Genomic DNA, 23,846 nt, shown 5'->3' with positions numbered 1-23,846 from the left:
AATCCAGAGGGAGAAAATACGGGCAGAACATTTGGAAGAGCCTGTCAGTAATGAAAACATTTAGAAAACCAAGCTTCCTAAGAGACCAAGGAGACAATTTTATTACTTGGGATTTTCAACACTGAACCAAACAAACTCTCCATCTATTACTCAGGGTGCAAGGCATTGTGGGAAACACCCAGGAGGGAAACCACGTGGGTGAGAATGTCCCCAGCAAGCACCTCTGAGGTGCACCAGCTGGAGAAAACTCTCACAAAGGAAAAAAACCTGCAACGGCTGACCCTCAACAGTAGGATTCTAAGACTGAAAGCACAGAGGCAGAGAAGCCCACAGTGGGCTGCTCATGTCTGGGGAAAGCTGGTGGAAGAGAGCCAACTCAAGTGATCTTGAGACCCTGGAGAACTGATGGGGAGTGAGGGCAGCAGAAGGACCTACACGGGCAGGACACAGAGGCTGGAGCAGGTCTAGCCTATCTGGAGGACACAGCCGGGACCACCCCTCTCATCTGCCCTGAATCTCCAGTTGGTATAGCATCAGCCATGAGGGACCGCTTCACCACCACTGGTGAAATGGACACACAGCTGTCATCTGGGAAACGGGCCACTGGAGAAGCCTGACAGGGAAAATGCATCCGTCACCCACTCTTAGGATCCATCTCCATCTATAACTTCTGATAAAATGACCTCTCTTCCCTTGGAAGCCTTAAAACACTTTGCACCATGTTTATGTCATCATGTGCTGCTTTGCATCATGGGTCTACCAGGGGACCAAATCTACCAGCCTGTGAAGTTGGTATAGTGTTGGTATAACAATGGTTAAGTGCACTGGCTTTGGCCACAAATAATCTAAGTTCAAATCCCAATTCTTCCATATAGTTCTGTGTGATCCTGACCATGTTATGTAACCACTTCTGGGCTCAGTGGCCTCATCTCTAAAATGGTGATAACAATGGAACCTATTTTACTGGACTGCTCTGCAGATTTACTGTGAAAATTCATGTAAAATACTGCAGTTGGCACAGTGCCCGGCACCCGGTAAGTGCTCAGTAAATGGTTGCTATTATTATTATTAAAACTATGTTTCCTTTGTCTTACAGAAGCCAGCACTCTCTTTGGCTAAAGCAGGAGCTCATTAAATACTGAAGAAGGCTAGTTCTGTTCCACTTCTGGAATTCTCTTAGGCAACAGCCCAGCTCACCACCCCTGAGCCCCAATCCTGGTGAGGTGCCCCTCTCTGCAGCTTCCATACTGCGTCCCCCCAGTGCAGCTTGATAGCTGAAGCATAATTGCATGTGTGTCTCCCCCAAAAGTTCCATAGGGACAAGAACCACACTCTGTCTTATCAACACTTTCACAGTGCTGGGCACAGAGCAGACTCTTGGTCTAAAATATCTGATGGGGATGTCCCTGATGGTCCAGTGGCTAAGACTCCATGCTCCCAATGCAGGTGGCCCAGGGTTCTATCCCTGGTCAGGGAACTAGATCCCACATGCCACAACTAAGAGTTTGCATGCTATAACTAAAGATCCTGCATGCCACAACAAAGACCCACTGAGGCCAAATAAATAAAAATGAGAAAACAAAAGTCTGATGAATTTTTTAAAAACTATAGAATCAGTCTCACCATTCTCCAAAGTCCTACCTGAAACCTGATCAAGGGGACTAAACGAAGGCACATTTCCAGATGGCTTCTGGCCCCAGGACCAGATCAAGTTTCTTTCATCCCTATGGGACAGACCTGACTTAGGGGACCCAGTCTATTCATGATTCAAAGAACCCAGGAGTTTTTGGCAGGGATAGGGCTCAAACTCCTGGCCATGCTATGAGTCCACAAAATAGACCCCAAAATCCAAATTCCTGGAGAGCTTCTGAAGGGCACCAGCTCTCAGGACCTCTGGGGTTAACCAAGCTTTTCAGAGGTCCCTGCATCTCCCTGGGCCATTCCTGCAGTCCTAGGATGAGGTCACAGTTAGGAAATATATGTTCAGGAATTCCTTCAAGAAAGGAAGGGGTGAGGAGAGCACACTGATCTGAAGACGTGGAGGCTGCCCTATCCATGCCCCATGAGGACCCCGCCTGCCTGGGAGTCTGACCAGCCAGGCAGGGCCTCAAGCTCAAGATGTAGGCACGGGCAGGTTTGGTGTCTGGTAAGAGCACACGTCCTAGCTGGGCAGGTAACTGCCTTTTCACTGTGTCCTCTATGGCAGAGGGGGCAAAGGAGCTCTCTAGGGTCTCATTTACAAGGACTCTAATCCCACTTAAGAGGGCTCCACCCTCATGATCTAATCACCCCACAGGCCCAAGGCAGGCAATTCTGACACATGCTACCACTGTGGATATGCCCTGAGGATACCATGATAATATCCATCTCCTAAATCCATCACACTCGGGGTTAGATTTCAACACGTGAACTTGGGGTGACATAAACATTCAGTCCACAGCAAACAGTACTTATTTCATGCCATGAAGGGACTGAGAATCTAGGTTCCTGTGCCCTACCCCAGGAGTCAGCCACACTCAGATATGAATATTTTTTACCTCCTTCTCCCTGCATGGGTAATTTGCCCACTGGAAGCCTGTTAGCATCTGGTTCTGTCCCATTGATGACTCTGTCGGTGTTTACAGGTGGTGATGAGAGGAGAGAGCATAATCATGACAACAATCCCAACAATGCCATCACCACCAGCACCAAACTAACACAAAACACTGGCACTCTAAAAAAAGTCAAGACGTTGACCACATTCAACAAAGACCAACACCCCTATTTCCAGAGCCAATACTCAACCTGTAGGCAGTCGTTCGATCAGACTAGTTGGTTAAATGCTGAAATATCTTCATATCAACTGATGAACAGCCACAGCCCCACCCCAACCCCATACAGCTGACCTCTCCAATCTCTGTTGAGATCTCCCTGCCCGCTAGAGGGACCAAAGACCCAAGATTCATCCAGCCAACTTAGTTGATGACTCTCATCATCTTCCTTATACTCTTCCTTATTTTTAAATTCTCTACCAAGATGACATGTTTCTTTTATAATTTTTAAAGAATTTTTCTGACAGTACCAATCACTTAAACACTGAGAATAATAACACCACACACCTTAAACAGCCCAGATAAAATATACTACGAAACTTTGCGTTTTGTGTTGATGGTTTCAAAGTTAAGGCTGATTATGGCCCAACTTCTTAGGAACCCTGCCCAAAAGATGATAGCTAGGTTCCAAAAAGTATGTATGACACCAACATTTATGAGAAATGACTATTTTAAGGCTATAATCTTCAAAACATAATAATACCTTCTATTTGTATAAAGCCTTGCTGCACATACCTTACCTCCCTCAAGACTTACAACAGGGCTGTGATGGAAACAGGTGTCATCATCCACATTTAACAAACAAGGTAATCCAGACATAGAGAGGATAACACCAAGGGTATATATTTCTCTCTTTGGCCATGACACACAGCATGTCGGATCTTAGTTCTGCAAATTAGGGATTGAACCCTTGCCTCCTGCAGGGGAAGCACGGAGTCTTAACCACTTGATCATCAGGGAAGTCTTGGATTCACACTTTGGAAATGTCAGAGCCGGGACTGAACTCAGAACTCCTGATCTCAGCTTCCTCCAGAACTGTGCTGAGTCAACTGACACATGCTCAGAAGAACCTAATTCAAGAATTGTGCAGTCAGTTGTTGAACCAGGGGTAGCCTGAAGTGGTCAAGGGATACAAGCCAGAGCTGGCTGACCAGCACCCAACCTAACCCGTTGGTTAGGCTCCAACGGGTCCTAACCACACCACATCCACAGAATGGGGAGGTATCTGTTCCCACGGCCTCCACTAACCAGCCTGTAAGCAGCATGACATGGGAGGAAGAGAACTGAACTGGAAGTCAGAAGATGCTCCAATCTCCACCTGCCACTTAGCAACCTTTTCTCCGGAGTCATCTCACCTCTTGAACCTCCATTTTCTTTTCTGCAAGATGCAGCACATGATTGCTCCCTACTGCATGGTTGTCCTAAGATGCAGAAGGAATCATGAATGTACAAGCATTTTGCAAACCACAAAATACCACAGAGCTGTGGAAAACTATATATGAGTCCCTCAAAAAATGAAACATAAATTACTACATGACCCAGCAATTCCACTTCTGGGTATGAAATGAAAGAACCAAAAGAACTGAAAGCAGGGACTTGAGGAGGGACCCGTACATCCATGTTCACAAAGCATTAATCACAAAACTCAAAAGCTGGAAGCAGCTCCAAGTGTCCCTCAAGAATGGATAAACAAAGTGTGGTCTAGCCATACAATCAAAGACTATTTTGCCTTAAAAAGGAAGGCAATTCTGACACATGCTACCACGTGGATAAATCTTGAGGACCTTATGATAAATAAAATAAGCTAGACACAAAATGACCAAAAATATCTGATTCCACATATAGGAGAGACCTAGGGTAGTTGAATTCATAGAGACAGAAAGTAGCATTGGGGCTGCTGGGAGTGGGAGGCAGGGGAAATGGAGAGTGAGTGTTTAATGGGGATAAAGCTTCAGTTTGGGAAGATGAGAAGGTTGAGATGGGGAAGGTGGAGGAGACAGGCTGATGGCTGCACAACAATGTGAATGTCCTTCGTGCCATTGGACTGTGCACTTAAAAACCATTAAAATGCTAAATTTTAGTTGGAGGTTAATTACTTTACTAATGAAAAAAAAAGGATGCTAAATTTTAGGTTATGCATTTTTTAGCCACAGTTTAAAAACACACATCTGCAAATATAAGGTCTTCTATTTCCCAGATGTCAAAGGAGCCAAAAGGGCCCTAAAAAGTCAACATTAGCTTTTTATCATGATTAGAACCACAAACTCCATCGACACTGGCCACAGAGAGGACCCCAGCAGCAGCTCCCCATATATCATGGCCATATACAGGCTGCCCCTAACTTTTATACAAGGTCTGCCCCAAAAGTTCACTTTCAGCCTTTGGTTGTGGTAGTTGTTCAAGGCATATTTTCAAAGAAAAGTGAAATCTCTAATGGGAGTAAGGACCCTACTCTGGCCTAGAGAAGCCTTGAGTGCCAAGGCCCCGTGAGGCTAAGTTACAGTGTGAACAGTCCTGGGAGGGTCCTGGGAACGGGGGCTGTGCTGGTGGAGGAGGGCTGGGGGGGTCACAGAGGCAGCACCACAGTCGCATCCCTTTTAGGACCCAGGCCAGTCCAGGACCTAGGTTTTGTTCCTTGTTTTATGGGGGTGTGTGTGACTTGAATCTTAGTGTGTGTGTGTGTGTGTGTGTGTGTGTGGTTTTGTTCTTTGTTTTATGGGGGGGGGGGGGTGTGTGTGTGTGGTTGGGTGTGTGTGTGACTTGAATCTTAGTGTGTGTGTGTGTGGTTTGAATCTTACTTCCCTGAATCCTTGACCCCGGGGGTGTGTGTGTGACTTGAATCTTAGTGTGTGTGTGTGTGTGTGTGTGTGTGGTTTAAATCTTACTTCCCTGTGTGTGTGTGTGTGTGGTTTGAATCTTACTTCCCTGAATCCTTGACCCCGGGGGTGTGTGTGTGACTTGAATCTTAGTGTGTGTGTGTGTGGTTTAAATCTTACTTCCCTGTGTGTGTGTGTGTGTGTGGTTTGAATCTTACTTCCCTGAATCCTTGACCCCGGGGGTGTGTGTGTGACTTGAATCTTTGTGTGTATGTGTGTGTTACTTCCCTGTGTGTGTGTGTGGTTTGAATCTTACTTCCCTGAATCCTTGACCCTGGGGGGGTGTGTGTGACTTGAATCTTAGTGTGTGTGTGTGTGTGTGTGTGTGTGTGTGTGTGTGTGTGTGTGTGTGTGTGTGTATGTGTGTGTGTGTGGTTTGAATCTTACTTCCCTGAATCCTTGACCCCGGGGGTGTGTGTGTGACTTGAATCTTTGTGTGTGTGTGTGTGTGTGTGTGGTGTGAATCTTACTTCCCTGAATCCTTGACCCCTGCAGGGGAAGTGTAGAGTCTTAACCCCTGGAATGCCGGGGAAGTCCCTAGGACCTAGTTTTTTATCAGTCAGTCAGCCTAGGATGTCTCTCCCACCTTGCCACTCTTGGCCTTCAATTTCCCAGTTTGCAACTCATTTGTGACTCCCCACTCCCCACTCAACTAAAGGTGCAAAACCACAATTACCTACTTTCCTCCTGTCTTCCAGCCAAACTGCTAGTTCTTGTCAGTTTGGCGTGGGAGGAAAAAGTACTTTCTTTAAAATCACTTATATCACAGATGACTGATCTCTCAACCTATTTCAAGGCATTTGTATCTTCTAATGTTTTAAGGCAAATTTCAAGCAGTCATTTTTATCAAGGTTAAAGAAATGGGAAGAGCCCTGGGGGTGGGGGGCATGGGCCCTGGGGTGTCTGCCATCCCCATCACCCCACCAGACCTCTCAGTTTAGCCCAGCTTCATTTCCTTCTTGCTTTTCCCCCACAACACTATGGGTCTTGGCAGGAGGGGACAGCCCCATGTATGGGGCAGTCAGGAACATCACTTGAAAACTGGGGACTGTCTGAGGCTTTATTGAATATGATACCTTTAGGATTCCATTTATAGCCCCAAATCCGATTTGGTGTGAAAGCAATTTCAGTGATGGGAGCCGTGGTTATAAAAGTCCAAGAGGAGGGCCTCTCACCAGTAAAACTGTTGACTCTGTCCAGGTGAAAAGCCTTTTCTGTCCCCGCTCACCACATTGCAGAGATACCAATAAACTGTGACCCCAGATCCGGTTTGGCCATCAAAAGGGCTAACAGAGAAGTTAAGAAGAGGCATTTCAAAGAAAAACAAATATTGCATATTAACATATATATATATGTGGAACCTAGAAAAATGGTATAAGTGATCTTATTTGCAAGACAGAAATAGAGACACAGACACAGAGAACAAAGGTATGGATACCAAGGGGGGAAGGGTGGGATGCATTGGGAGATTGGGATTGACATATATATACTATTGATACTGTGTATAAAATAGATAACGAGTGAGATCCTAATGTATAGCACAGGGAACTCTCTACTCAGTGCTCTGTAAGGACTTAAATGGAAAGGAGATCCAAAAAAGAGTGGTAGATGTATATGTATAGCTGATTCACTCTGCTGTAGAACAGAAGCTCTACAACACTATAAAGCAACTGTACTCCAATTAAAAAAAAAAAAAAAAAAGATGAGGAATTTCACCTGATTCAGACATGAGCTCTCCAACTGTTACACCTATATCCTGCATGCGACCTGGGGAATTAAACTTCTGAGATCACCTCCCATCCCCCATCCAACATTCCCTGATAAGGATGTTGTTCAGTCACTAAGTCGTGTCTGACTCTTTGCAACCCCAGGCCTCTTTGCAGCATGCCAAGCCTCCCTGCCCCTCACTATCTCCCAGAGTTTGCCCATGTCCATGTCTAAAACATTCTGATAAAGATAATTTTGAATAAACTGTTATGTCTGTTCATGTGGTATATACCTAGAAATGTTGCTTTTTGCTAAATTCTCCAGCATTAAAATAAACTGAGTACCTACAGAATTTAAACTTACAAAACTCCCTGATGTTTTGGAACACTGTAGTCGACCAGTTACTTCATTCTTTCAAGCCTCATATTATTTTCAATAAGAAAGCAAAGCAGAAAAGACTGAAGCCATTCCCAGAAAGGAGAAGCACCTTTCAGCTGCAAGAAGGGCCACAGCTGCATCAAGATCTAAGAGCTGCTGGAGAAAACAGAAACTGCAGTTAGAAGAGGCTCTTGCACAAGCTGATGTAGAGATAGACTGAAGAGAAAAAAAAACAGCTCAGGGTGCAGGGAGAGGTGCAGAGACACAAAGCTGATGAGATAACCCAGGGAAGGGATGAGTCTGTGTACGCAGCAAACTAGGTCACTCAGCACTCAGAGCTGGCCCGCGACACGGTGGGGGCTGAGTCTCTTGCTGAACAGGAGCACCAGGTGAACCAACCAGCCTCCTGTGGGAAGCAAGTGTTGGATGGTGCAATGCACCCTCCAGATGTGTGCAAGTGACCTCTGAGGAGCAGAGTGTCAGCTCCACAGGGGTTAAAGAGACAGAAGGAGCCCTTACTGCACACAGATCTACTGCCATGTCCTGCCCTGAGTGGTTTTCATATGCCCTCAACTAATCTTCACTGCAACCCTTAGACTGGGTACAAGTCTTACCCCGTTCTGCAGATGAGGGCACAAGGCTGAGAATGGCGAAATAATTTTTCCAAAACCATATGGCTGGAAAGCAGGGGACCCAGGATTTGCACCCCTGTCCTGAGGACTTAGAACCTCTGTTCTTAGCCGCTCAGTACTGAGCTGGGAGGAACATCCAGCGAAATGTTCCCCCCTAGTTGACGGAGGACTTGCTGTTGGTTTCTTAAATCAACTCTGGGGGGAGGTTACGTATACACCGTTCTGCATTTCTATGCCAGGAGTTTCCAAAAATCAATTTCCAACAGTCAGGGACTTCCCTGGTGATCCAGGGGCTAAGACTCCCTTCCAATGCAGGAGACCCAGGTTCGATCCCTGGTCAGGGAACTAGACCCCACATGCCACAGCTAAGAGATGGTGCACCCAAAATAAATAAATATTTTAAAAGATTTCCAGCAGATGTTCTTCACGGCACTGGCCCTGAATATCCAGTCATCCTCCACCACAGCTGCTAAAAACAACTGGAACTTGATGACAGTTGCTGTTTACTCAATCCCACTTGTGCCAGGCACCTCATAGGCGTCACTGGATCCTTACAGAAATCCCACCAGGCAGCAACTTCCATCTCCATCTTAACTCAGAAAGTTGAAGGATGGGTATCCAGAGGGATACAGGAATGAATGGCCATGCTGGAGCTGCCTTTCCATCATGGTTCACTGCCTCCCAGTGCCTCCCCGGCCTGGCCTCAGTCAATATGCTGTCTTATAGGCTTATCCTCAAGATTTGGTGTTAACCAGAAATGGAATTCCTCCATCTCTGAATGGATTTGAAATATGAAGAAAAATAGCACAAGACTCATAGCCGACCACTGGAGACAGGGAATGAACTTGGCACAGAATGAAGTTGGGCCTGTGGCATCCATTTGGTCTGGTTCGAACATGAAGAATCCACATACTGCATAATAAACATCTTTAAAAACCCAAGCAGGATCTAAGAAAACTAGCCCAAGGAAAAGGTGACCTCCTGCATCACAGGGGGTCCAAGGGAGGTGCCCAACGTGAACTGAGAAAGAAGGTCACGCTGGCATCTCTCCCAGGGTCCACGTGTCCTCCTGTTGTAGCCACACATGCACTGGATGGACCATCATGAGTCAGAAAACAAACTTGCATCAGTTGATGAGGGTTCCAGACTTTGTGCTGGCCACCCAAAAGCAGTTCCTTCTTCAAATGAAGAAATGTGTCCCAGGTGCCATGGACTCTCTGGTTATTCCTGCAAAATCTGATGAGGGCTGAAGGCAATATGAGGTCCCCGGGTCTAGCCCTGCGGGTGTAAGTTGACCAATAATGTGACAGTCCCTTGCTGAACCAGTGCTAAGCCCTCCCAGAGAGAAGAGGAGGAGATGAAGGAGAAAGATTGAAGGGGATTTATGGAGATTTATTTGGGGAAAGGAAGGATTAAAGGGATTTATGGAGACCCAGCCAAAGAAAAACTCAACAAGTTAACCCCTAAAATCCTCCCCTGAGAGGACACGAATGTCCACCTGCCAAGTCTAATTACTGTCCACTCGGTTGCCAAGTTTGAGCCGGAAATTTCTACCAGAGACAGTCTTTGTTAGCCCCTCCAAGAACAAGCCCTAAAAAGTGCAATTTCCTAAATTCCACCCTATTAATCTGTAAAGCCATGAGAGTTTGTTATCTTTATCGCAACAGAGGAAAAACTTCTGGCTTTTCCTCTCTAAACACAAAACATCCTACCAAAGGAAGAAGTAGCAAGAGTTTCTCATGTTTATTATTTTTCATAGAACGTTTGGGCTTTAAATTCTCAAATCAGGGAATTCCCTGGTGGTTCAGTGGTTAGGACTTGGCGCTTTCACTGCGCAGGGTGCGGGTTCAATCCCAGGTCAGGGAATGAAGATCCCGCAAGTCACACAGTACAGTCAAAAAATAAAGTTGGAGATTTAAAAAATAAAAATAAATACATTCACAAATCAAGTAGCAGAGTTATAGGTTATAGGTCCATCTATCAGAGTGATCTTCCTATTGATAATTCTAGAGGCAAAACGTGGCATTTTCACAGAAAGTTAAGCAGTTCATCCAGCTACTCAAATGTCAAGCCTATCATGACCTCCTCCTGTGACAGAAGAGGAGATACTTCAAGAGTCATCCCAAACACAAGTTCTTGGAAAGAAAACAGATTAGCCTGAAAACCTAAGGGACCCAGGGAACCTCCCTGGCGGTCCAGTGGTTAAGACGCCCCTTCCAATGCAGGGGGCACAGGTTCCATCCATGGTTGGGGAAATAAGATACCACATGCCTTGTGGCGTGGCCAAAACATTTTTTTTTTTAATTTCTAAATAAACAAATCCAAGAGTTCCTCACAAGAAAAACCCAGGAGCCCAAAGGATGTGAGCTTTCCCTCCAAACTCTTTCCAAGAGCTTCCCAGAACACAGACAGCCCTGCTGTGCTCAGAGAGCAGGTCCGCAGAAAATTCTTGGGAAAAAACTGACCAAAACCAACAAGTGGTATCTCTCTCCCAACCCCGAATCCCAGCCACACCCAACCCACCAACGACTCCTATGGTTCTCCTTCCATATGTTTCCAGAATCCAGTCACTTCTCATCACCTCCAGAGCTGCACCCTCTCCCCGCCCTCCACCACCATTCTCCCCACCGCAATGGTTTCCACAGCCTCCAAGCTGGTCTCCCTGCTTCTTCCCTTGAATCTGCCTGTCCATTCTCAGCACAGCAACTGCACCCACGATGGAAACACCCGAGTTATGTCAAGGTACACCCCTGTTCAAAACCCTTCAACATTTCGTACTGCTCTTAGAGCAAAAGCAGAGTCTATTACCAGGAACTTCAAGGCTTCCCTGGTGCCTCAGACAGTAAAGAATCTGCCTGCAATGCAGGGTTCAATCCCTGGGTTGGGACGATCCCCTGGACAAGGGAATGGCAACCCACTCCAGCATTCTTGCCTGGAGAATCTCAAGGACAGAGGAGCCTGTTGGGCTACAGTCCATGGGGTTGCAAAGAGTCAGACAGGACTGAGAGCTAACACTGTCACTTTCAAGGCCCTTTGGGAACCTCGACCAACCCTCCCCCAGCTCCACACCCCACACCTTTGTCTTCTCAGCTCCCAAGCTCTTCCTGCTGCTCACCCACCTTCAGACACACAGGCCTCCTTGAAGCTGGGCCTTAAAAACACCAGGCCTGCTCCCACTCAGGCCCTCAGTCCTTGCTGTTCCCTTCAACTGGAACAGTCTACCTTCATCTCTTCAGGTCTTTATTCAAAGATTAGTTTCTGGGCCAGGCCCTCCCTGGCTACCCTATTCAAGCTCCTATCACCCCACTCCACCCTACCCCTGCTCCTGCTCCAGAAAATCCCATTTCCCTGCTTTATTTCTCTTCCTAACGTGTCTACTATGTAACATACTCTACACTTTCCTAATTCATATTTTTAATTTTCTGGCTTCCTCACCAGAGATTAAGAAAGAAATGTGAGCTCCAGGAAAGCAGGCATTTGTGTCTGCCTGTTCTCTGCTGTGCCCACCCCATCAATGCCTAGAATATAGCAGGTGTTTGATCAATATTTTTAAATGTACAAGAGGCTGAATTTATATCATGCCTCAAACAAAGGGCTGAGACATGCAAACTTCTAACCAATACAGCATCTGGAATACCCTCTAAGAGAACTCTCGGGGTTGCCCACCCCTCTCTTTGCTTCTCTTGGAGGAGCACTCTTTGAAATGCTTCTCCCAGACTCTACAACTGTTTGAGTAGTCCCAGAACAAATACTCTCAAAACAGCCAGTCAAATACACAAATCACCAGGAGGAGATCTGCAATCTCTCCCTCCCCCAATATCCATACACCACCCCTCTACAACCCAAAAAGAACAGGTGAGTCTGTTTTCTACCCAGGCCTTCAGATAAGTCAATCACATGTCCTCAACAGGTGTACTGATTGAGCAATTTCAGAAAAAGGCGTGTAAGTATGATACTAGTGGGGAAAGACAGTGCTGGCCTCACAGAAATTTCTATTTATACTCTTCCTAAAGCAGCACCCAGCAGGCACTCATTTCATGAAGAAGCAAAGGCATTGTGCTACTGACATCAAGTGGGGTAAGAATTCCTGTCCTGAGCTCTGTCACTTTGCTACTAGCCTGGGCATAAAAATGTCCCTCCAAATGGACCAAGCTGTTCTAGCTACACATGAAAGCTACCAGAAAATTATAGTGAATGCCTCTATTACCCAGACAAGGCAAAAAACCTTAGGGTTGTAAGAGCACTTGAAAATCATCCCATCTTCTCTGCCCCTCTGACGTGACAGGTGATGAAGCTAAGACCAGTTATGTGGACAAATGACCAAGTAGCCCACAGGCCACACACCTGACCAGTGGTTGAGCCAGACGTTGAACCCAGGCCCAAGACCTCCCTGGCACCCGCTCCAGCCCCCTCAAACAGCAATTATTTCAACACAAAACATTTGGTCTGTAAGAAAAGCATGTATTCATACCCTGCAGAGATGAATGTCTATTTTCTAGGACGTGCCATTTCTGTACTCTGGGGGAAAGGAGGTGTATTGGAAGAACCATTCTCTGCCAACTATCAAGGTCTCTTCTGTTCAGATACCTTTCATGGTGTGGAAATTATAGAAGCCACTTCCACGAGTCTGGGGTAATTCCGGCACACCATGGTCAAAGCTTTCTTCCCATCCATATCCTTCTTCAGATGGCCTATTTTCATTTTCTTGGTTTAGAAGATGTGGAAAGACATCTACCTATGGTAGAGATGGCCCGAATGGCCTCAGCAAACACGCCACAGAAATGTTTACCACTCTTAATTGCTGTTACACAGCATTTATTTGGCCTCATTTATTTGGGGTACCAGAGATCTGAAAACATGGCGTTGATTAATAAACAGTATTTAAGCCTTCCCACCTTGTTTGGAGGTAGGGTTAGGCCCTGGGATTTCCTTTCAAAGGAAGACACGCTGAAGGCCACAAGTTGAAAGGTTTCTCCAGAGGCCTGGCTCAGGGGTGTATCAGAAAACCCAGGTTCAAACCACCCAGTGGGTCCTTTCCCCTACACTGTCCTTTGCTTCCTCCAGCTCTTTTCCTACCCTCTAGGACAGCCTTCACTTTCATCTGCCCCCCACCCTCCAGCAAGGCCCTGCTAACTACACAATCTAAATGGCTTGACCCTTTGGCCTTCAACAGTAAACCTTCTGCTCCGCAAGGAAAGGTACCTGAACCAGGCAGCCAAATATCAGATTACAAGGTCTGGCCAAGTGAGTGCTCCTTGGGTCTTTACACTGCTTTATTTCAAAGGCATTTTAACAGCTGACAATCTGTCTCACGGAAGGGCTTTCCTGCCTTAGGATCTTAAAGGCATATGGTAAAAGTGTGACAAAATGATTGGGCTTGCAGAGTACCTTGGAAATGAATTCCAATTGTTAGTGTTGAAGCCCCTGACTGATGCTAGGTTTCACTGCAAACAAGACGCCAAACTCAAAATCCACACTGATAGGAGCAGAAGTGACATCTATTTAGACTCAAGCTAAGGGTGCTGGACTTGGCCCTGGGGGAAACAGGAACCCTGAATTTTGGACCACTTCTAGAAAGTCCAAGAGACAAAAAGATGTTGATAATCCAAAAGTTACATGTTTGGATAACAGGTTACCCCATAATTATGTTTTAACTTAATATTAAAATTAATATAATTCTTTAATGTTAAAATTAGCTTTCCAAATACAAAAGTTAGTCAAATTATTAACATTTGCTGTCACATAATCCACAGAGTGGCTCAATACCATATGCATAATTGTAAGTTGTTCTGCCTAGATTTGAGTATCAGCTCCACTTAATAAGTAGCTCCTGTTTGGCAGGTCACTTAATTCTCTTTGCCTCAGTCTTCCCATCTGCCAAGTGGGGATAATAGTAAATACCCACTTCATCAGGTTATCATGAGAATAAAATGAGTTAATACCCATAAGGCACTTAGGATATCAACTGGTACTTGGTATTCATTTAATAAAGTCACCTACAATTACCTCTACTATTATCACTATGCTATTGAGTGAAAAGATTTTGATCATTTTATTGCTTGTGTTTTGCTCTTCGAGAACTCCTGCCAGCAGGAAGGAACCATAGCCTGAAGCTCCTTTTCAAAGAATCCTTTCCAAGACAGAAGGCAAAGCTTTAGAATCCTAACAGAGACCCATCCCCAGGTTTATGGGGAATGTGGCCAGAGTCCAAGAAGCTGTTTTGCAAGAGCTCTCTGTTCTTTCCAGCACGCACCAGGCAAGTCCCCATCCTGCCCAGAAGTGGAACCACCGCAGCCATCCTCAAACAGTGCCGACCACAGCAGGAGCCACACAGTGAAGCCACAGCTCACCGGGCTGAGCATCTCTGACCACTGAAGAGGTACAGCCTCAGGGCTCTCCTGGGGAGCAGGAGACAGTCAGGGGAGGTTGCATCTCTCTGACTGGAAGCTGCAGGCAGAGGGACCAGTTCCAGGAGTTCTGGTGAGGATGTGCCAAGCAACGCATTCTCCTACCATAGGACTCCACTCTCTCCAGCCCCCTCATCCTCAGCCACATGAGCATTCTCAGCATGACCACAAAGGACACGCTTCTTCTTTCTCAGCAACTTAACCATCTCAAAGTCACTCCCCAAACCCAAATAAACCTCAAGGGTAATTTTCTAAAGTTCTGACCAAATCTCACCCCTTAACTGGCCCGTGCTAAGAGGCAACCCCAAGCCCCTCTCTATGAAAATGCAAAGCTCCTTCTGTTTTCTTTCCAACAAAGACAAAAAGTCTACACCCACAGGTAGACTGGGTCCCTGAAGTGAGCACAAAATCTGGGAGACCCTATTCTCATTCTAGCTAAGTGTGCATCCCCAGGATCAGAAGCATGGAGGGATGCGTCACAACTTGGCTTTGGGGGACCCACTTAAGATATTGGGGTGGGGGAGGGAAAATGACCGAACAACTCAGTGGACCCTGAGTATGGGGCAGAAAACAATCTGGGTTTGAAAATATGGTTCTGGAAAAGCAAACCAACCGCAATGACAAGTAAAAGGGGATTAAGAAGACAGGAAAGAAGAGCACCCTAATTTGTCTTATGAAACATCTCCTCTTTCTCTTACCAGTTTGACCAACACCTCCATGAACCCCTGCAAAATGTTCGGCTCATACAACACGTATGTGTGTGAAAATATATGCTTACATACTGATCACATGAGGGGAAGCAATAGCTCCAACTCCAGGTTCTTCCAGCAGCAACCGATCCTCTTTCACTATCAGCCTCCCTACCTATTCTGAGGCGCTCCGAAACAAAACAAACAAAAACCAACTCTTGGGCAGAAAAGGAACAGCAGCTGAATGGAGCAGCACATGCTTGAGCCTTCCTGACATCGACTTCTGGTTATTTCTGCTTTCTTGAGATCAGCCACCAGCCTTGGACCACACACAGCCCTGGAGAGGAACCGCGGGAACAGAGACCCTCGCAGACCCTCCTTGGTGACCCGCACGCCAGCGTGTGCTGCTGAACCTGGCGAAATGGACTGACGCTCAGGTAAGGTTCAGCCCACACGTGACCCTGCACACTGCGAAATTCCTCCCTTCCCTAATCGCGCGGCCATCCAAAACCTTGCCTACATAGAGTGCGTCCGGATGTCAATTCTCTAAGACTACATGATGTTAGAACAGAAATGGGAATGCCCGGAGCCGATTTCCTCGTGACCACGTCTCTCGCCGACACGGTGAGCCCGTGCACACGGTGAGTAGACGCACGCAGCCAGTAAACAGGAATATCCACCATGCTCAGCCCACAGTCACGCGTGGGGAGAATGAGTCGAGAGGGCGGCGGTGTCAGGGAAGTGAAAAGTCGCCCGCCTGCGACTGTCCCCGAAATCCCAGGGCCTTCCCCGCCCCCGCGCGGCGCCCACTCGGGCACGCGGGGCGCAGACCCACGCGGCGGGCACGCGAGGGGCTCCGCAGAGCCGAGAACTGGACAATGAGGACGCGGCGACCCTCCGGTTCCTGCCGCGGTGGCGGCGACGGCGGCGGTGGCAGCGAGAGCCACCTCTGCACCCGCGGCCGCTGCCACCTCCACCCTCTTCTCTCTGCTCCCCACTTACGTTCCGAGGGTCTCCTTGAACTCGAAGATTTTCTTGATGTCTTCAGCTTGCTTTTTCCAGGAGGAGCTGCTCTCGCCGTTCTCCCGGGCCATGGCAGACGAGGGAGGCGTGCGCGGAGGGCGGCGAGGCAGAGAGGCCAGGGGCGCAGGGGGCCGGGGTGGGCGCGCTAGGAGGGGGCGCCGGGGGGCGGTGGCGCGGGTGCAGCGGAGGCGCGGGCGGCGGCGCGCCGGTCCAGGAGGGTTGGGCGGGCGGCGCGGGGATGCTCGGCGCGGGAGCCGAGGAGACTTGTGCTGCGGCAGAGCTTCCTCTTCTGCAGTTTCCTCTTTCACTCTCGCCGCCGCGGTCCCTCCCTGGCTCTTATTTCTGCGCGTCTTGGGCACAGACTTCCTGCCGCCGCTCGCCCGGCTCCTTTGCTGCCGGCTGCCAGCCTCACTTTCTGCTACTTTCTTGCCTCCCTTCTCCTCCCTCCTCGCCGCCCGCCCTGCTCCCTCCCCCCTCCTCCTCCCGCGGGCTCCCCGCCCTCTCCGGGCTCCCCGGCCGCCTCCCGCCTCCCCGCCTCCCGCGCGCCGCCGCCTTCGGGGATGTCCTGCTCCCCGGGAGCGCCGTGCCCCGGGCGCGGGGGCACCGCCGTCGCCGCCCGGCCACGCTCCCCGCCGCCGCACGCGCCCTGGAGCCCGGGAAAGGGCAGGTGCAGGGAACCCGGGCAGGTGCGGAAGTCCGGGAGCTTGCTGAAGGACCCCGGCCCTCCGGGGCTGCCTAATTAATTCTGCAAAGTCAAGTCTCGGGGGCGCGAGGGCTTTCCTCCCTGGCGGCGGGAGGGGGCGCCTCTGCGCTGCGCTTGGACGCGGCTGGAAGGGGGCGGGGGTGCGAGGCCGCCCGGATGCGGGGCGCCAAGGGCGGGGGCGTCCTCCCCGGGCGTCCTGGCACTGCGCGGGGCCGGGCGGGGGCCGGTTGTTATGGCGACGAAAGGCGACTGCGGGGATGCTGGCGGAGGTGGGCGTTGACTCGGGCCGCGCGGCGCCGGCCGGTGGCTGACGCTCCCGGAGCCTCACGACTTGGCGACTGGAGCTAATTCGCATTGCACCAAAATCGGCGCTCGAGTCCAATTACGGCCGGGGGAGGGGGCGCGCCGCGAGGAGGGAACCGGGAGCCCTGGAGCCGGGGACGCGCAGGACGTGCCAGGCGCTGCCTCGTTTTCCCTTGGGGAGCTTAACTACCGGGGTTATCTGGCGGCCAGGCGGCGGGTGGATTCGGGCTCCGTGCGCCGCCCAGGCTACCTCGGGCCTGGGGCTGGAGCGGGCCTGGGCGGGCCTGGACCGGCCTTCGCTCCAGCTCGACTCCTCGTGGTCTCTCCCTCTCTCCATCGGCCGAAACCTAGAGGCTTAGAGGAAAGTGAAGCTCTGCCCCACACCCTCCTCGCCAGGAGGGTTGCCCCTTGTAAGTCCGGCGGCGGCGGTGGGTTTAGTAGGGCACCCTGCTACCTGGCAGTAGCGTTCCCCACCCCGCCGCCGCCCGGCCTTCCATCTCCGAGTCGCTCTCTGACTGCCCATTCTTCTTCCGTGTCCACCTGTCAGAGGGCGATCCATGTGCGGGTGCCCATCCATCCTGCGGGGACTCTTGTTTTTAAAAAATGTAGTTTTCTTCGTATCAAGACTATCACTCCCTGAGGGTACCTCGACTGAGTTGGATAAACAACCTTTTGTCTTGGTTGCTGACACCTGTCCCGCTTTCCCAGGGCTGTTCCAATTTCACTGGGGGAGGGGGGGAAATTCTACTGCCTGAAAACTTGTCTAGCACCTTCTTTCTCGCTCTGACAGGCTGGATGCAGGCCTACTGCCCTCCCAGAAGCCGTCTGGACTCTGCCCCCGCCTCTACCTTTTCCCTCACCCAAGGAGGTGGGAAGATAACCTGGCTGCCCAGTGCCCCACATCTGCGTGCTGGATTCTGTCTTTCAGGGGCTGTTAGTTTAAGGCTCTCCGTGCTGGGGAGAGCAAATAGGGGATCTTGCTGTTAGAAACTGACTAAATCGACAAGCCCAACTTCCACCGTGAATTACTAAGGAACCTCTCAAAGTTGGGGCCTGTCACCAAAGGCAAACAGCACCGCTTCAATAAGAAATATGTTTGAAGAACTGTCCTATCGTCTATTGGGGTCAAAGGTTAGACAGTAAGAAGAGTAGGACCCAGGCATGACTAAGATCCCAAGGGACATTCTCCCGTGCCCGCCGTATGCAGCTGCTTATCCTTCTTCGCTCTTTTCCCGTCCTCACACGTCTTCTTATCCAGTTCTTCCCTATTTCACTCTTGCTCCTTGCCTACAGATTATCTTGCCACAAGAGTGCACGATAGCAATCCTCAATCTCAGCCTTTGTCCACAGAACTAAAGAAGTGGTGATGCTAAAGAAGGGTTGTACTGTTGCAAGTGCTACAGGGAGATTTCTGTTTCTTTTGAATTTTCCATGTGCATGCGTGCTAAGTCGCTTCAGTCTTGTCCGACTCTGTGCGACCCTATGGACTGTAGCCCGCCAGACTCCTCTGTCCATGGGATTGTCCAGCAAAGAGTACTGGAGTAGCTTGCTGTGCATCCTCCCGAGGATCTTCCTGACCCAGAGATCAAACTCCCATCTCTTAGGTCTGCATTGGCAGGCAGGATCTTTACCACTAACGTCACTTGGGAAGCCCCTGAATTTTCCATAATGATGTTCATTCAAAGCCAAGTTATCCTCAGCTGGACTAGATCCTAGAGAAAAAAAATCAAAAATTTAATGGGAGTTGAGGTCAAACCAAAGGAATGACACAAAGAAGGAGGTGGAAATGCCAAAGACAAATTCAGTATGACTTTAGCATGGTCATTCCTCCCTTACTGGACACCATGTTAAATAAGAGATCTTGACCTTGGGAACCACAATAGAAAACAAAACCACCATTCCCTAAGAATGATTAAACCTTAGCCTGTAAATGGCTTAGTTCTGTTTGCTTGAGGACCCTTGATTGGATAACCATTTCCCCCAGCAACCATGTTTTTTAGAGGACTAGGTGATGGCTGTGAACTCTTCATTCCACTCCAACTCCCATTGTCAATTGGTTATTACCTATACCTATCAGTCAAAGGCTGTCCATTCCCTAACAATTCCACTGCAGAAAGCTCTGCTAGATATTCTAAATTACTAACCTTTAGGTCCCAAGTCTTTATATTTCCTTAAAGCCCTTAAAATTTTTATTAAATAACCTGAAGAACAAGTTGTTTAATAACTCATCATTAAAGACTTACCAATTTTATGCCTATCAAACTCTTTCCAACCATCAGACCTGCCAACAGATCAGGCTTGTGTGGCCCAGGTTCAGAATTGGGTGGGTGGTGTGGGGGAAATATATAGTATCTAAAGCAAATGTGTAGATTATGACTGAAAATCTCTAAATTACCTCTACTCAGCCTTTGGGGCTTCCCAGGTAGTGCAGTGGTAAAGATAGTCTTTAGTACCTAAAATGATAAACCAGGAGCACAAGCTGGGGTGGTAGAAAGAACTAGAAAGTCTGGGAAACTAGGCTCAAGTTCCAAGTCTGTTGCTAAATTTTTCTTTTTTTCTATTTTTTGGCCCAACTAGGAATCAAATTCAACCCCTCGGCAGTAAATATATAAAGCCCTAATCACTGGACCACCAGGGAATTCCCTCAAAATTTATTTTTTAAAATTGTATGTGACAAGAACTTGCTCATGGAATACAGAGTAAGATGGTAAAAGGAATTAAAACTGAAGCTGGAATGCTCAGGAAAGAATCAGGAAACAATAAAATCGCAGATATAAAGACTACATTGGAAATGGAACAAGGAAATTGACTTCAAAAACTTTTTAAAGGATATAGAAAACAAAAATAGTGAAAAAATAAAATGGAAATGGGCAAAGATGAGCTAGAAAGTTATATGAAACATGAAGTTCAATGTATTCATAAATGGTATGCCTTCTGAAGAGACTGCAATAATGGACCAAAAAATATTTCAAGATATTATTCAAGAAAACTTTCCAGAAATGAAGACCTTAATCTACAAATTGAAGGGGATCAACATGTATTAAAAAAATATACAGATGATCAATAGGAAGACATGTCCTAGTAGAACTACTTATCTCCAAAGAAATAATCCTTTGATTTTCTCAGAAAAACAAAAAAAAGTCAAGTTATATGTAATGGGAATAGATATCAGCCTTTCATAGGCTTCAATAGCCACATCCAATGATAGAGGCTATGTTTATAAAGTCCCTAAGGCAATTAATTTTGATACAAGAATTTCATGATAATAACTAACACTTATTGAGATCACATTATGCATCAGGCTTTGCTCTAAGTGCCTTACCATGTTTATAATCCTCACATCAATTATATGAAGTAGGTAATATCTCTATTCTTACTTTGTAGAGGAGACCAAAATTTGGAATGGTTTAGAAGCACGCATGAAGTATGAATGAATAAAACCCAAGCAGCCTGGCTCCAGAGCCCTGGTCTTAAGTGTTGCACTGTAATCCTGCTATCAAAGTGTTGCTCAAATAAAAGGCATCAGACAAACAGTGAGAAATTGTTACTGAAGAAGGAGGGAGTGGATGTTGAGCAGGCGAAGGTGATAGATGCCCCCTACAATGTAAATATCTTTTTAATGAAGAAAAACAGGAGAATGATAGTTGTTCAAAACTAAAATATGGTAATCAAATGACTGCCAACTCCAGAAATGTATCTTTGTTTACATTTGCTTGTTTTAGTTCCATTTTTTTCCAAACCTCAAGGAACTTTTAAGTGAACTCACTCCCTTGGGTCTTTACCTGGTGGACATCACCTTTATCTTCCTACCTTAGATCTGAAACAAGTCTTTGGGTTGTTTCCCAACGTTCTCCCAAACCTGGATCTTGCTCTTTTAAAGCTGACATTGAAACACAGTCTTGTCAGTTCATATTAGAATTAAGAGTCTAGTCTTAGTTCAGTGAAGTGCATTTGACAATACGCACAGGTGCATTTATAAAATTGAGGACACTAAAAAAATAAGAAATAAAAAAGTTCCTACTGGTCCAGTGGTTAGGACTCAATGCCTTCACTGCCGAGGCCCCAGGTTCAATCCCTGGTCAGGGTGCGATGATCCCGAAAGCCATGCAGCACAGGCAGAGAAATAAATAAAAATAAAATCGAGGACACTGAAAACAGTAGACACTGAGAACAGTCCCCTCTTACATGGGGAACCAAGTCTAAACAAAAATGGCACCTCCTCTGATTTTCTACCCAGATCAGGATCTACAACAGACATTGAAATAGAATCTCATCAATTTATATTTAAACTTAATGGTATACTCCAAACAACTGAAGGAAGTACACTGGATGATGCATTTACAAAATTTGAAGGCGTTTAGTCAATAAATACACTGTTTCACATAAGTGAAGCCAAGCCTACACAACCACCACAATGGCCTCAAAAAAAATTGCCCATGAAGGTTGATTTTTCTCCAAAACCCCAAATCTTTAAAAAAAAATCTTTTCCTGTAAAGATGAGTAATTATCCAAAGATGGGAGCCTAAATGTAAGATGTTCTTTCTTCCTTTTTAGCGACCTGAACCACAAATACTTAAATTGAACCACAAACATGTTTAGAATATAATAGTTAAATAAGGAGAAAAAACAATCTTAAGAAACATCTTCCAAATAGGCACATGAAAAATTGCTCATCATTGCTAATTATTAGAGAAATACAAATCAAAACTATAATGAGATACCACCTCACACTGATCAGAATGGTCATCATTAAAAACTACAAATAAATGATGGAGAGGGTGTGGAGAAATGGGAACTCTCCTACACTGTTGGTGGATATGTAAATTGGTATAGCCACTATGGAGAATAGTATGGAGGCTACTTAAAAAATTAAAAAATAGAGTTACCAAATGATTTAGCAGTTCCACTCCTGGGCATATATCCAGAGAAAAACGTGGTCCAAAAAGATACATGCACCCCAGTGTTCACTGTGGCACTATTTACAATAGCCAAGACATGGAAGTATCTGAAATGTCCATTGACAGATGGATGGATAAAGAGGGTTTGGTACATATACATAATAGAATATTACTCAACCATTAAAAAGAATGAAATAATGCCACTTGCAGCAACACAGATGGACCTAGAAATTATCATACTAAGTAAGTCAGAAGGAAAAAGACAAATACTGTATGATGTCACTTATATGTGAAATCTAAAATACAACACAAATGAATAAATTCTGAAAAACAGAAACACAGACATAGAGCAGTGGTCCTCAACCTTTTTGGCACCAGGAATCAGTTGCATGGAAGATATTTTTGCCGTGGACCTGGGTGGAGGGGATGGTTTCTGGATCATTCAAGCACATTACATTTATTGCCCACTTTATTTCTATTATTATTTTATCAGCTCCACTTCAGATCATCAGGCGTTAGATCCTGGAGGTTGGGGACCCCTGACATAGAGAACAGATTTGTGGTTTCCAAGGGGGAGGGGAAGTGGAGGGGGGAGAAGGATTGGGAGTTGGGATTAGCAGATGTAAAGTATTATAGGATGGATAAACAACAAGGTCCTACTGTATAGCACAGGAAACTAAGTAGTTTATGATAGTAATAGAAAAGAATATGAAAAAGAATGTGTATATGTATAACTGAATCACTTTGCTGCATAGCAAAAATTAGCACAACATTGTAAATCAATTGTATTTCAATAAAATTTTTAAAGAAGGAGATGTCTTCCAGTGTTTGTAAATCACCAGTTGTGGCTGATGAATTGTAACACCAGTGGGCTGATATTAACCATGTTTTGAGTGCCCTACTTTCTCTGTGAGACATTTGTTGAGCTTATATTTTTTGAAATAAACACATTCAAAAAATGAACAAAGCGCAGTTCCTGCCCTCAAAACATTCCAACACAAACACACAGACATGTAAATAGGTGCATGCTCAGTTGCTCAGTCATGTCCAACTCTTTGTGAACCCTTGGACTGTAAGCCACTAGGCTCCTCTGTCCATGGGATTTTCCCAGCAAGAATACTTGAGTGAATTGCCATTTCCTCGTCCAGGGGATCTTCCTGACCCAGGGATCAAACTTCCTGCATTGGCATGCAGATTCTTTACCTCCAAGCCACCTGGGAATCCCTATGTAAATAAGTAGTAAGAATAAAATGTGATGGAGGCTATAATGGAGGTTTGCACAGAGAGTACTGGGGAAGCATAGAACAGAAAGGACCTGGAAGTGTCAGAAGAGACTTGGGAAAAAGGAAGACTTTTGAACTGAGTCTGGAAGAAATATCCGTACGAAATTGCCAAGGAGAGAAGGGAGAGTGCATGCAGATTTCAAGCAGGAGAAAAAGCATGTGTGAAGGAACAAATTCAAAGAAAGGGATATCCATCAGAATAGCCTGGTGACAATCCCCAAGTCTTGGTGGTTTATAGAACAAAATTTTGTTTCTCACATTCATCAGTCGGTTGGGGACCTGCTGGCAGAGTAACCGCCATCTTGGACTTGGCTGGTCCCTGTGGCAGAAGGAAATCAAGCCAGGTTTGCACAGCA

The 23,846-nt window shown here is 46.7% G+C and overlaps 1 protein-coding gene across 2 annotated transcripts in view; it reads right to left on the bottom strand.

The window, feature by feature from the left end:
• Window positions 1–16,728, bottom strand: part of CAMK1D (calcium/calmodulin dependent protein kinase ID) — a 381,871-nt gene extending 365,143 nt beyond the window's left edge. For both annotated transcript variants that reach the window (XM_065920998.1, XM_065920997.1), the window contains exon 1: window positions 16,283–16,728. In XM_065920998.1, the coding sequence (XP_065777070.1) occupies window positions 16,283–16,374 (92 nt within the window). In that variant the 5' untranslated portion in view covers window positions 16,375–16,728. The remainder of the gene's footprint in view (window positions 1–16,282) is intronic.
• Window positions 16,729–23,846: the final 7,118 nt, after the last annotated feature.

The sequence above is a fragment of the Muntiacus reevesi genome, chromosome 2 (genome assembly GCF_963930625.1).
Source record: "Muntiacus reevesi chromosome 2, mMunRee1.1, whole genome shotgun sequence".
In the NCBI taxonomy this organism is placed as follows: domain Eukaryota; kingdom Metazoa; phylum Chordata; class Mammalia; order Artiodactyla; family Cervidae; genus Muntiacus; species Muntiacus reevesi.
Note: the sequence above shows the minus strand (reverse complement) of the source record. Positions and strands in the feature narration are given on the sequence as shown.